This window comes from Cariama cristata, unplaced genomic scaffold, assembly GCF_000690535.1.
Source record: "Cariama cristata isolate BGI_N322 unplaced genomic scaffold, ASM69053v1 scaffold10522, whole genome shotgun sequence".
NCBI classification, from domain to species: domain Eukaryota; kingdom Metazoa; phylum Chordata; class Aves; order Cariamiformes; family Cariamidae; genus Cariama; species Cariama cristata.
Genome location: NW_009603255.1, coordinates 23960 through 37043, shown reverse-complemented (window position 1 = coordinate 37043; position 13084 = coordinate 23960). Strand labels below are relative to the sequence as shown.

At 35.6% G+C, this 13084-nt stretch overlaps 1 protein-coding gene across 1 annotated transcript in view; it reads right to left on the bottom strand.

The window, feature by feature from the left end:
- Window positions 1–561: 561 nt before the first annotated feature.
- LRRC6 (leucine rich repeat containing 6) overlaps window positions 562–13084 on the bottom strand; it is a gene marked incomplete at its 5' end in the record, with an annotated part of 33287 nt that continues 20764 nt past the window's right edge. Inside the window, 2 exons of the mRNA XM_009695105.1 lie at window positions 562–883; window positions 10612–10697. Coding sequence (XP_009693407.1) covers window positions 700–883; window positions 10612–10697 — 270 coding nt within the window. The remainder of the gene's footprint in view (window positions 884–10611; window positions 10698–13084) is intronic.

The following is a 13084-nucleotide window of genomic DNA, read 5'->3' as shown; positions in this document are numbered from 1 at the left end:
ATTAGCCTTGATATTTTTGGTGGATCCTGAAAAAGAGGGAACAGTTTAGAGTAGCTGCATGAAGAACAAGAACGATCTGGCTGATTTCTCCCAGCTTCCCCATGGTGTCACATCCGAGATACTATGTTCAGCATTATTCTCTCCCAAAATCTTCAAGGAGTGGCATTGTTATACCAGCTCCAGAATCCAGGAGCTCTGCATTATGCTGGAAAACTCACTGATGTATGGTAGGTTACAGCAATGTCTCTCTCACTCCCGGAATACATTGTTTTCTTTTACTGTTGACCTTCATGAGAAAGAAAACACCGAAGAAATATACAAGAGATTTTTGCTATCTTCAGTTTAGTGAGAATAATCACAAATCTTGTTAGAGGTGCTTCCTTCCTTCCTTCTCTCTTTTTCTACAGTAACATGTCATCTTTCAAGTTGGACAGTAAATTCTTTGAAGAAACAACAATGTCTGACTTATATGGCTCCCATTCTGATTTGACATTTACTAAGTAAAAAATCCAGAAAAAAAGAATTTATACGGCAATATACTAACAGAAAATGGTGCAGAAAACACAGGTAAAACAAAATTATTAATAAGAAATGTAATAATATTGCCCACTTCATCTATATTATCCTTACTTTACACACAGAGTCATGAAGACAACTTAAGCATACATGCCACATATAGAGGGATTATTTAAGAATGTTTCAAATTAAGGGAGGAACATCTTCATTATTTTCAAAATCAACGTAACTCTTCTCAGTCTCTGTAATCTTCCCTGGTTGTAGCCTAATAGGTCCCTGTTCAATTTGTTCCTTTTCTTGGATTATCTTTGTCACATCTGGGAATGAATATTTACTAGGATCCACTTCTAATTTCTCAACTTGTCCGCTCCTGAAACAAGAGGGAAACAAATGGAAAAAACTTAATTTCAGTGTCAAATGTAACAGAACTATATTGGGTGCCTGTTTATAAACCTGTTGACCTCAGTGTGGGAGCTGTTACTAAATTCAATTAAGCGAGGATTAAGAGTTCTTGTAACTTGAAAAGTGATTGTTATAAAAAAATGAGTGTAAACACAGAAAAGTACTACAACATCTCTAAGATCTTGTACAAAAGAAAACTTAGCCTACAAACACAAAAAGTTAATTTTTTGATATCTATAATTTGCTTTATATCAGAACATGGTGATTGCTGGTATCACATTACAGATGACTGGCTTTTGATGTAAAACAGGGTTTTTTTTAATCTAATAATTTTTTCTTTTCATTCTTTTTCCTTTATGTTCATTTTTAACACAGTTCCTTCACACTACCTGTCCATTAATTTCTATGTGACAGATTCATCTTTGGGAAGCAGAAATCTTTTATTTAGAAAGAAAATGAAATTGTATGAATTTATTTGCTTTTATCAGCTAATTCTTATGTTTTGGCAATATGAATCTTCACCATGTTTGTATTATGAAAAAATATTTAAATGAAAGTATAATAAAGGTCAGAGTTATAACAGAATTTCCAAATTCTATTGCTATTAAGGATATTCTTTTAGATCACACTTAGAAATATGTAAACGCCACTCATTAAGGCAACCTATCCACATCACATGATGATCAAAGATTTCAAATATACTTTCTGTCTTGCAGCATTTAAAGCCACTGTTCTTTTCTAACAGAGGAGTTCAACAATTAAATGGAAAGAATCTAACCTGTTTTCAAGTAATCTGTAATTATTTACATGAAAAATGGCAAAGTGGAAATTTAATTGTACAATGATGTTCTTATTTTTGCAAATTCCAACACAATATTTACATCTTCATACTAATTTTCATTTTATACTGGGTGCTACTTTGGGTCAAAGTTCCAAGCTCAGCATTACAAAAGACATTCTTCAAAGATGTAACAAAACTACATGTTTACCCAGGAGATCAAAAAGGCTTATTAAAACTAGAACAAACCAAAAAGTAGCAAAGCCACTGGATGAAAGAATGCATTTCTTTGATGACCACAGGTAATGAAAATACGTAAATAAAGTATATTAAAAGATTTTTAACTGAAAATACACCATCTTTACTTGTTACAACAAAGAGAGAGTTTTGCCAAGCAGCTTCCAAATTCTGCCAGTGCTTCTCCATCAAGGTTCTGTGCGATCTGAGCAGACATCCCAGCCCACATCTGTGTGCAGGATCTCTGTCCCAGTGAAGAAGAGATGCAAAGGAATTCATGGGAGGTTTCCTCCTCTGTTCCTATGCTATGTTGAGGAAAGCATGACTCAAGGAAGAGGCAGTCCTCAGCCTAGTTGCCTCTTTCAGCATTATGCCACTAGATTTTTCTTGTGCTACAAGAATTATTTGATCATTTTCCTGAGTGGAAAATGACCAGAGAAGCACCCTGCTTTAATAATCTGGATAACCTTTTCAAAAAATGTGGCACAAATAAAAACTACTCAGAGAAGAATTTTATGGGTACTGAAGACAGATACAAGAAAACTCTTATTTCTTTACCCTGAATGTTCTTCAATTTATAAGGCCAGATTTTTTGTTATACTACACAGTTTAATGAAATGAAAGAGCATTCACTTTGTGACAACATGCTAGAAAATGTTGATCCCAAAAGGTAACAGACATTTTTGTTTCCTGTGTAATTTATGAAATGTGCCGTGACCCAGAATTACTTTATCAGTAGCTGTTGGGGTGATTCCAAAGACAGCACACCCTAAAAAAGTAGAAATATGAAAATTATTTCACCTCAACCTGTGTTTCTGTCACATGTTAGAAAAGATTTTCCTTGATTTGAAGTATTGTAATCAGTAGTGGTGTTTTACATTTGTTCAACAGCTCTAAATTTGTATAAATTTTTAGTCGTGAAAATACAATAAACTTTATGGAGTTTGAATAGCTTACTGCTTAGCAGCAGAATAAACTTCAATGGATCAGAAATTAATTAACAGTAAGCATCGCAGGTAACAATCTACATCAACAATGCATGAAAGGATTATACACATCACTCATTCTCAAAATTCAACCAGTAGTATCTAGAAGTACCTATTAACAACAGACAATAGGAAAGACTAAAAATCAAACACAGGTGATTTTTTTCCAGAAAGGAAGTGGATTTTTATGCACTTACATGCACATGATCAAATATTCTATACTTGTTTAGTAAAGTTTCATAGTGCTATCTCAACTGCCATGACAAAAGTATTTGGTTGACAGCAAGACTCAGTTATGCTGAAGTCAGTGCAGCTACAACCCATACATCTACTGAGAATCTGCTCCTCTCGTCATGTAATCTATGCAAAAAGAGGCTGGGTATTGATGATGTCAAGGCTAACCACCTGAAAATTTCTGGAAAAAGGAATGAGTTTTAGGTCATCCAAACATTTTTTCCACTTAATTCTACCTAGCAGAAGAAAAATAATTTTGTTGCTGAAGCATTCCCATGAGCAATGGTAATACAACAGTGATGAAAACAATAATACTTCTTGCAGGACCAGCTACAGCACATGTCTGGAAATCTCAATATTTGCAAATTATTTCAATTTCAGTTTTGGTTTTTTTAAAAAATAAGTTCACAGTTTTTGGCACTGCTACTTGCTGCTGAGTGTTCTCTACTCAAGGGAAAATTGTGGTCTAAATATTAGAACACCATATAAAAATAAATAATACTGGATTAAATCCTTTCTTTTTTCCTGGATTTTTTTCCCCTTAGAAAGGCTATTTCTATCTCCACATAGTTCAACAATGCTTTTAAAAAAGAAAATGAAAAGACTGCACAATAAAGAAGATCAGTCCTTCCATTTTGCATAACTACAGCAGCCTGATGAACAATCTGGTGTGTGACAGAGCACATATCTGATAATTTGATATTTTTTGATAATTTATACTTTTGTTCACATAGTTGATATTTTAATGATGACTGTTTCAACTTCTGAGTTTCAATAAAATTAAGATTGCTAAACATTTTTGATACATTCGATCCAGAATATATGTTTTTTGATGTTTGATTGAAAATTTTCTTTCTGGCACCAGGATTTCCAAAGATATTTATGAGTCACAACCAGTAGTTTTGGAAAGGCACTTTTTCCAGTCTTCTAACATTGTGAATGAAACAGCACAAAAGTCATTATCATCTCAGAAAAAGTACTAATAAATCCTTTTCTTGAATAAGAAAATAAAGTGATTCCAGTATATGGAATTATATTTTATTTGAGATCTTTGACAAAGACAAATTTTATTTATGTCGGTTGAAAACTGACGGTGACTGTGTGACACTTGCCATGGTCCGGTCTCAACTTTGAAAATACAGGCTTAGAAAAATCTACTAGGTAATCTAAGCAAATAATCATAGGTTTATAAGTAATTGGAATATTAATACCTCTTTCATTGCATAAGAGGCCTCTCCTATCTCCCTACATAGGTGTAATCTGAAATGAAGCTGTAGCTGGAGTCTTCAGAATCAGTGGATCATCAGGAAGATATGAATACACAATGGCTGGTAGAATCAAATTCATCTTTCAAGGACTAAACTACGATCCAGCAGAAGTAACAAAACACTGGTAACAAGTTCTGATAAATAAAAGGCTGATGATATCTAAGCCATTCTGTTCTAAAAGACAAATACAACTCACAAATAGGATTCATCAGACTGAGAACGTATATAACACTAGCATCCAAATTTCTAAAAGTTAGACAGAAAATCATAATCAGTGTGACATTTTCAACTCCACTGTTCCACTCCTTACCTTCTTTTGCACAATCGCTTCTAGATACTAAATTTCCAACTGACTTTATCTGTTAGCAAGAAATATACTTCAACATCTGCAATGTGCAAATTGACCCTGAATTTCTAGCTCTGGTTATAATACCATCTTTTTTTCGCTCCTTGATTAACCCAGAAAAATAAAAAGCATTGTTAAATTTGTCAGTTAAAGTTGAGTCCCTAATGTTTAAACATTAGGCAAACTCACACTGAAAAAACTTACACACTTTATTCTAACAAGATGTTAAGACTTTGTTTACAAAGTTATGGAAGGTTACAAAGAGACTTTAAAGACTCAGTCTTTGTCCTTGTCACATATGGACAACCAGAGATTATTTTAGGTTGCAGTGATCAAGAGTTAACTGAACAGTATTCTTGAGAACACTTTTCTCCAGAAGGGCATGTTTCTGAAGTGTCATCACCCTTATTACAGTTATGGATTACCAGATACTTGTGTGTGCAAATTAATCTTCAAATCACTTCTGAAGCACCCCATCTTTTGTTTTCCTCATCAGTCAAATGATAGAGATGTATACCCTCTGCTTTGATTAGTTCCAGGCCTCCGTGAGAATGCAAATGAATCTATACTTTAAAATTAACTTGAGTAAAAAGCCTTTTTAATATGTTGCTTAGTCATACCTGACTCCACTTTCTGGTTAAGAAGATAATTGTATTACAATTTCTACGATTCCTCCTTTCCTAGACAATGTAACTTGCATTGTAAAAATTCTCAATGTCTTCATGACAGCTAACAAACTATGTAGCCTGAAAATATTATTTCTGTAAATCTATTCAACTCTCAAGATTTACGATCTACTCACAGGTATTTATAGAAGGCAAACACTACATCTTGATAGAATTGGTAACTGATTTGCCATTTGTGATCTTTCCACATGTTTATTCATCTTTCGTGCAGGCCACACTTTGGATGCACTTAGCTTTCTTCAAGTTAAAAAATTTGTGCTTGGTTTAGACACAGAAGTGAATTCAGGTTTTGAAAGATCACATAAATCCTCTTGCAGGTCTTTCAACTTAGTTTGCCTACAGCGTCATTCAATTTCTGACCTCATCTTGCCTCCTATTCCTAGTCTTAAGGAAATTATATTCATTTTCTCCAAAGAGAAATACTTTGCAACACGAAGTTCTCTCCTTCCCAACTTGTCACGCCTCTATCCCTCTGTGTGTAAATTGTAGAAATGTAAGACTGGGGAAGATTCTCAGCCATTAAGTCTGTGGAAAGGGAGTATTCCCACACTTCACATGGATACTTTCAAGGATCTAAATTAGGACTCCTCACTCCCAAAGACTGATTCTTACCCTTACATCTACAATTTTTTCCCAAAAATTTGTTCTTTACATCTTCACCACCAAAATGAACCAAGCATCCAGTAAATCAGAGCTTTGCAGTATGTCTCATCTTCAGCAACACTGTTACATTTCAAGTAAGACAACTGTAGAGATTTTTTGGAATGATCAGTCTTTTATTCTTTACTTGCTAATAAATTGAAAAAAGCTCAACTAAAAACAACAAGTTCACCAAGGAAAGTAAATGAATGCTTGTTCATCACTGTGAAACTATAAATCATAAAGGAAGTGCTGTTCATGAGTCTTATGTTGGCACATTTGCTAGAAAAACCTTGGAATTAAAATCCAATACAGTAATTAAAAACACCCAAGTTTTCTTGGTCTCAAGTTCAACATAACTTACAGGTAATCTTACATATTTGACATCTCTCACAACCACTGAAATTTGGCTGAAACTGGATAACCTGTTCAAAAACATTTATGGGTGGACCAGCAGACAGTGGCGGACATTACAGTAGCATGTGTTTTTCTTCTGTTTTTCTGTTTTCCTCTTAAGAATCCAGATTAAAAACAAACAAATTAAAAAAAAAAAAAAAGCAACCAAAAAAAACCAAAACAAAAACCCCACGCCCCCCCCAAAAATGCCAGTCCCCCAAAAATCCAGAAATTACGTACTGCCACCAAGAATTGATTCCAGTAGAATGTAACTCAGATTTCTAGCCTCATGCATTGTATGTTATTTTCTATAGCACCTGCTGGCTTAGTCAATGCAATCTTACTTGGCTAAGAGAAGAAAGACACTTACAGCCATCAGATTTGCAATTCTTGAACACTCAAATAGAAATCACCTCTACCTTACATTCCTTATTTCATTATAAAAGTTGTGTATAGATCAGAACTTGCTGGTTTGGTTTTAATTCAACTCTGTGAAGTACCCTAGAAATTGCTGCTCTTTTGCTGCTCCTTTGTCTCTTCAAATTAATGCAACTATGGTGAACTCAAATTCTACCCCACAGTGAGGCCAGTTACAGTAAAGAATGGCGTATTCAGCTACTACATTAATAAAGGTTTTATAAGCATAATAAATCAATCTGTCAAATTCCTCCCATAGAAACTTGTCTCTTTGAAGGTTTGAAATACAGTTTTGTATACAGTCACAGAAGAAATCTCTCTTATGTGGTAGAAGTAATGATAGTATCATCATGTAATCTAGCTAACAAGAGTTAAAGAGATTTAAAAGAGATTTAAAGCACTACATTATAGCTTAGCAGATTATATGTCTGACAGCATTTAGCTAAGACATCTGTAGCTGTCAAGTGTAATCACTGTAATGAATGTTCTTGTGTAATCTAAGAGACAACTATTCAGCAAATTTTTAACATCTGGCTAGTCAGCAACTTTTCAACTAAAGAGGTCAATACTTACTATTTTTAGTAAGAGTTGTAATTCAAAAGCCTTTCTTCCTACTTCTACTTTTGTGATACATGTTCCTGTAGTATTTGAACAGTAAAATTTGTATTTTTCCTTCAAAATCTGCAGTAAGCATATTCATATTTACTTAAAACTGCATTGAAATCAAACACAAATTCTTGGAATTTTGCTATGCCATGGTGTATCTTTAGTTCATGAGCTAGCAGGAAAGGGGATCGTTTCACATTATTACTTCCATTATGTCCATGTTCCCATTATTACTTCTATTTAAACATTTAAACATTTACTGTGTAGCCAAAACTAAAGGCACACAGAGGGTTCTAAGGAAATATATATCCCTAATCAACAAGTTCCCAACTCTTTTGCTGTTTGGCAGAATCCATTTGGAAGAGAGATAATGTCAGTTATCTAAAGAAGGAAGATCTAGTTTTGTTCTAGAAAAAGGCTAAGACTTCTTTTTTAACTGATTTCTTTTAATGTATCTAAAGCTTTAGCTGTGCTTCTGTGGGAAAGAACCATTCCTTTTGCAAAGTAGAATCACAGAATAGAATGACAGAACAGTTTGGGTTCGAAGGGACCTTTAAAGGCCATCTAGTCCAACCTCCCTGCAACAAGCAGAGACATCTTCAACTTGATCAGGCTGCTCAGAGCCCCGTCCAATCTGACCTTGAATGTTTCCAGGAATGGGGCATCTACCACCTCTCTGGGCAACCTGGTCTAGTGTTTCACCACCCTCATCATAAAAAATTTCTTCCTTATTTCTAGTCTAAATCTACCCTCTTTTAGTTTAAAACCATTTCTCCTTGTTCTATCACTACAGGTCCTACCAAAAAGTCTGTCCCCATCTTTCTTATAAGCTCCTTTCCAGTGTTGAAAGGGTTCAATAAGGTCTCCTCAGAGGCTTCTCTTCTCCAGGCTGAACAGCCTCAGTTCTCTCAGCCTTTCCTCACAGGAGAGGTGCTCCAGCCCTCTGATCATCTTTGTCCTCTGGACCTGCTCCAATAGCTCCATGTCTTTGTTGTGCAGAGGGCTCCAGACCTGAAGGCAGTACTTCAGGTGAGGTCTCACCAGAGCAGAGTAGAGGGGTGGGATCACCTCCCTCGACCTGCTGGTCATGCTTCTTTTGTTGCAGCCCAGGATACGGTTGGCTTTCTGGGCTGTGAGGGCACATTGTTGGCTCATGTCTAGCTTTTCATCCACCGGTACCCCCAAGTCCTTCTCTGCAGGGCTGCTCTCAATCCCTTCATCCCCAACCCTGTATTGATAAGGGTGCAGGACCTTACACTTGGCCTTGTTGAACCTCATGAGGTTTACATGGGCTCACTTCTCAAGCTTGTCCAGGTCCCTCTGGAGGGCATCCTGTCCCTCAGGTGTGTCAACTGCACCACTCAGCTTGGCATTATCTGCAAACTTGCTGAGAGTGCACTTGATCCTACTGTTTATGTCATTGATGAAGATATTAAACAATACTGATTTCAATACGGACCCCTGAGGGACACCACTCATCACTGATCTCCGTCATTGAGGCATTGATCATCACCCTCTGCATGTGACCATCTAGTCAGTTCCTCATGCACTGAAGAGTCCACCCATCAAATCCATATCTCTCCAATTCAGAGAGAACGATGAAGGATGTTGTCGGGGCCCATATCAAAGGCTTTACAGAATTCCAGATGACATCCGTAGCTCTTCCCTTGTCCACTGATGCAGTCACTCCATCATAGAAGGCCACTAGGCTGGACAGGCAAGACTTGCCCTTGGTGAAGCCATGCTGGTTGTCTCAAATCACCTCCCTCCCCTCCATGTACCTTAGCATAACTTACAGGAGGACCTATTCCATGATCTTCCCAGGCACAGAGGTGAGGTTGACAGGTTGATAGTTCCCAGCGTCCTCCTTTCTACCCTTTTTAAAAATGAGTGCAATGTTTTCCTTTTTCCAGTCACCATGGACTTCACCTGATTGCCATGACTTTTCAAATATCATGGGGAACAGGTACTCACCATTTGGCTTGGACCTGTTAAAAATATTTCATATACTCCATAATCAAGATAGTGCACTGTGGTGATTACTGTGCCTAATGAAAGGGTGCAGTGCTTGTGGCTCATTAAGAATCTCATCAAATTCTTGCAGTCACCCTATCGTCTTCTCATCATGCTGGTCATTCAAGAAAAGAAGTCATGACTGATCTTTATTTAAAATAAGAAATAAAAAGCAGAATTAATGACAACTGAGTCTTGCAGACTCATTTTGCCAGTGTCCTAAATATTGAGACCAAGAAGAATACTCATGATCCATAATGTTATTTTTTACTAACTGCTTAGCCTTTCCATCAACATTTATCACAATGAAATGAAACAAAGAAACAAATGCAACACTTCAAAGATAAACATATAAAAGGCTTCACAAACTTTGTTGTTACTGTATCTTATTCTGGTATGAATACCATTGCCTACAGCAAGAGGAAAGGAAAGATTAAAAGATATATCATAGTATTTGTACTTAGGTCAAGTGTCCCCCAACCCTAGTGTCTATCTACAGCAATGGCTAGTAACTCTTGCTAAGAGTAAAAACAAAAAACAGTGCAACACTGATAATTGCTTGCTTCTGGCAGTCATTAACTGCAAGATTTCAAGAGCTGGAGTTTACATCACTTTTAATAGGATGGATCTATGTTATAAAGCCCTGCAGAATTGCTTTTTGAACCTATTTATTAGTGCAGTAGCTCAACCTGTTTACCAGTGAGAAAATACATTCATGAGAGAGATTTGAAATCATTGCTTTCTAAATTGTTTTCAGACTTGAGTTACATAGAAAGGAGCTCTGCAGAGGTAATTCTCAGTAGGTGATTTAGTGTTAGTATACACCAGTTTAATAATCTGAATGAGCTGATGGAATAAAACTGATTGGCAGAAATAAATACTTTTTTGGCTCTTCTCATGGAGCAGATCACTTTATCAACAGCACCAGACAGGCTATTAGTCTAAAGCTTTTAGACATAGTTTTACTCTATATAAACCAATATTTTCATACTTTCAATGATATCATAATAAGAAGCATATATTCTGGCATGTGAATAACACACAAATAAAAAATAAAACTAATGTGGAAGAAAAAAAAAAGAATTACCTTCTTGCATTTTTTTGCAGTGTATTGCAGTCAGAATGTTTAACTGAGGTAGATACTTTTTGCTTAGCCAGGATTATTTCTTTAGCCTAAAATAAAAACATACAGAAAAATAATTCTCATAAAAGTTGATAATTATGCTCATAAGCATTTAAATAACCTCTCAAAAATAGAAAAATTAAGAGGGTCTGAATAAACTTTCTCTTGTGACATTTACCCTTTCAGTTAGATTTTAACACTCTTCACTCAGCATGAAACACATGCATAAGGCAATTTTAACCAAATGATCTGAATGGAATTATATTCAAATGTATATATGAGTGTATATATATAAAAATATATTTAAATATATACATCTATTTGTATTTAAATACATGCTGTCTTGTTTAGGACCATGTTACTAATGCACATTACTGATTTTCTCCATAGCTAACTAACTGGTTCACGATGTGCCTCTCACTTGCATTTGAGTTCCGGTGTCCATGTGTCTGTTTAGACATTTTTATTAAAGAATTTGCTGCAGTCTGGACTTCTTCTCAGCCTTTAAAAAAGGGACAAATTACCACAAACTCTCTCAGCTCCTTTGCTAAAACAGAATGTCAAGTTCAAAGTCCAAGTGAACTCACCTTCTAAAAGAAAGCATGTCCATCACCTTTTTTTGGAAGATGTGCTATTGACAAAAAGGGTATTTCATGGAAAAAAGTATCTCCTTCCCTTCTTGACAGCATCATGGGAAAGGGAGCCCTTAAGCATTTGAAAGGAAGGAGGAGAAAAGGAACTATATCAAATAGTTCACTTTATTGACTATTTCTTAGTGCAATTGATTTGAAAGTAGTCTGTTCCAGAAGCCCAGTGAATTAAAAGTCTCTGTTCTAAATCTACAAGAAATAAGACAGAGCCTGTATCTTCTGTGGTTCATTTCAGAAATTCATCATGAAGAGCTTGATCCCCTCTGATTCTCTGTATCCTCTGGTGAAGGAAAGTCTGTTTCTTTGGACCTTCTCTCTCTTCTCAGGAGGTCCTCTAGTATTCTGTTCTTGTAACCATAATCCATTCCTTTGTTCCCCTTGAGACTAATGTTCCTTATTTTGCCCTCAGAGCACATCATCAAGGGTGGTGAGGAAATTTGCTGATTCTGCAATCAACAGAAAAAGCTTCCTTGACAAGAAGTGATCCTGGAACTTAGGGAAGGGTTAGGATTTGCCTACTACAACATCTATTATCAATTAACGAATATTGTTTGACATAAAATCTTTTCTGCTCAAAAGATGTCTTCCCGTGCCTGTTCAAGAAAAATAAAATTGTTACTCTCTAATTTTTCTTCTTTTTTGAAACACAACTCTATATGCAATAAAGGTATGTGATCTTCACCAAGCCAGTAGCTGACTGTCCATCTCTTAGGGGTGGTGATCAAGTGAGGATAACTGTTCTGGAAAACAGAACTGCCACAGCTTCAGCTGTGGTCAAAAATAAGACTTTGGGCTCAGTAGAGAGATAACTGTATGAAATTTAAAGTCTGTGGTACACAGGAAGACAGACTAAATTAATGTAATGAAGCTTTCTGAAAGTTATTCTATGAAGCTATTGCTAATATTTGCATTAATCAGAAAACAGAACGTAGACTGCTTTTAAATCATTATCAGAGAATTCTAGAAATGGATGTTTTAAATAGAATCTGGAACATATTTGAGAAACAGGAGGAATATGTGAAAACTGTATTTTTAAGCTGAGTCATATTTTCAGTCCACATTTTTTTCCTACAGTGACTTTCTTCTACAACAGGAATTCCACTGAGTAACAGAGTTTCCCTGAAAGGTATTTATTCTGGAGGATGAATACATTTCTAGGGTTCCACAGCTGTATAACTCCACATGCCTTTGACAGGAATGAAATATTACTGCATTTATCATACCTAGATAAGTGAGAATTATATAATGTAATTCTATCAAATAACCTTAACACTGACATGCATAACATAAACCACTCCTATTTTTAAATTAGTTAAGAAATCTAACGCTCAGTGATCTTTAAATTTCTAAATGCCCAGGCAATAAAAAGCTCTCAGGATTCATTTGTGACTGCTTATATAATAAAGAATTAACCAAACAGTCGAAATCTTTCTCTCTGATTCACTATAATAAGGAAAGTGAAATTTTAAAACATGACACAAAATGTCTCAGAACCCTAAATAAAAACTGCTTTTTCATTATTTTTCTTTAAAAATTAAAATGCTACTGGTATAATCTACTGATGACATTTTACAAAATCACTGATTTCATATGCCAGTTTTTGTCAAAGTCTATTAAAGAAACTCTCAGTTTTTAATTTTCCTGCATCATCTGCAAAGGTGACACTGCCAGACCATAGAGGTTCAAAGTTTGAAAAGCTTCGTCACAAACATTTTTCCCAGAAACTGAAGCATGTACAACGTGGTAACTATCAACCCCTTACTCATCTTACTCTCTGTACAGATGAT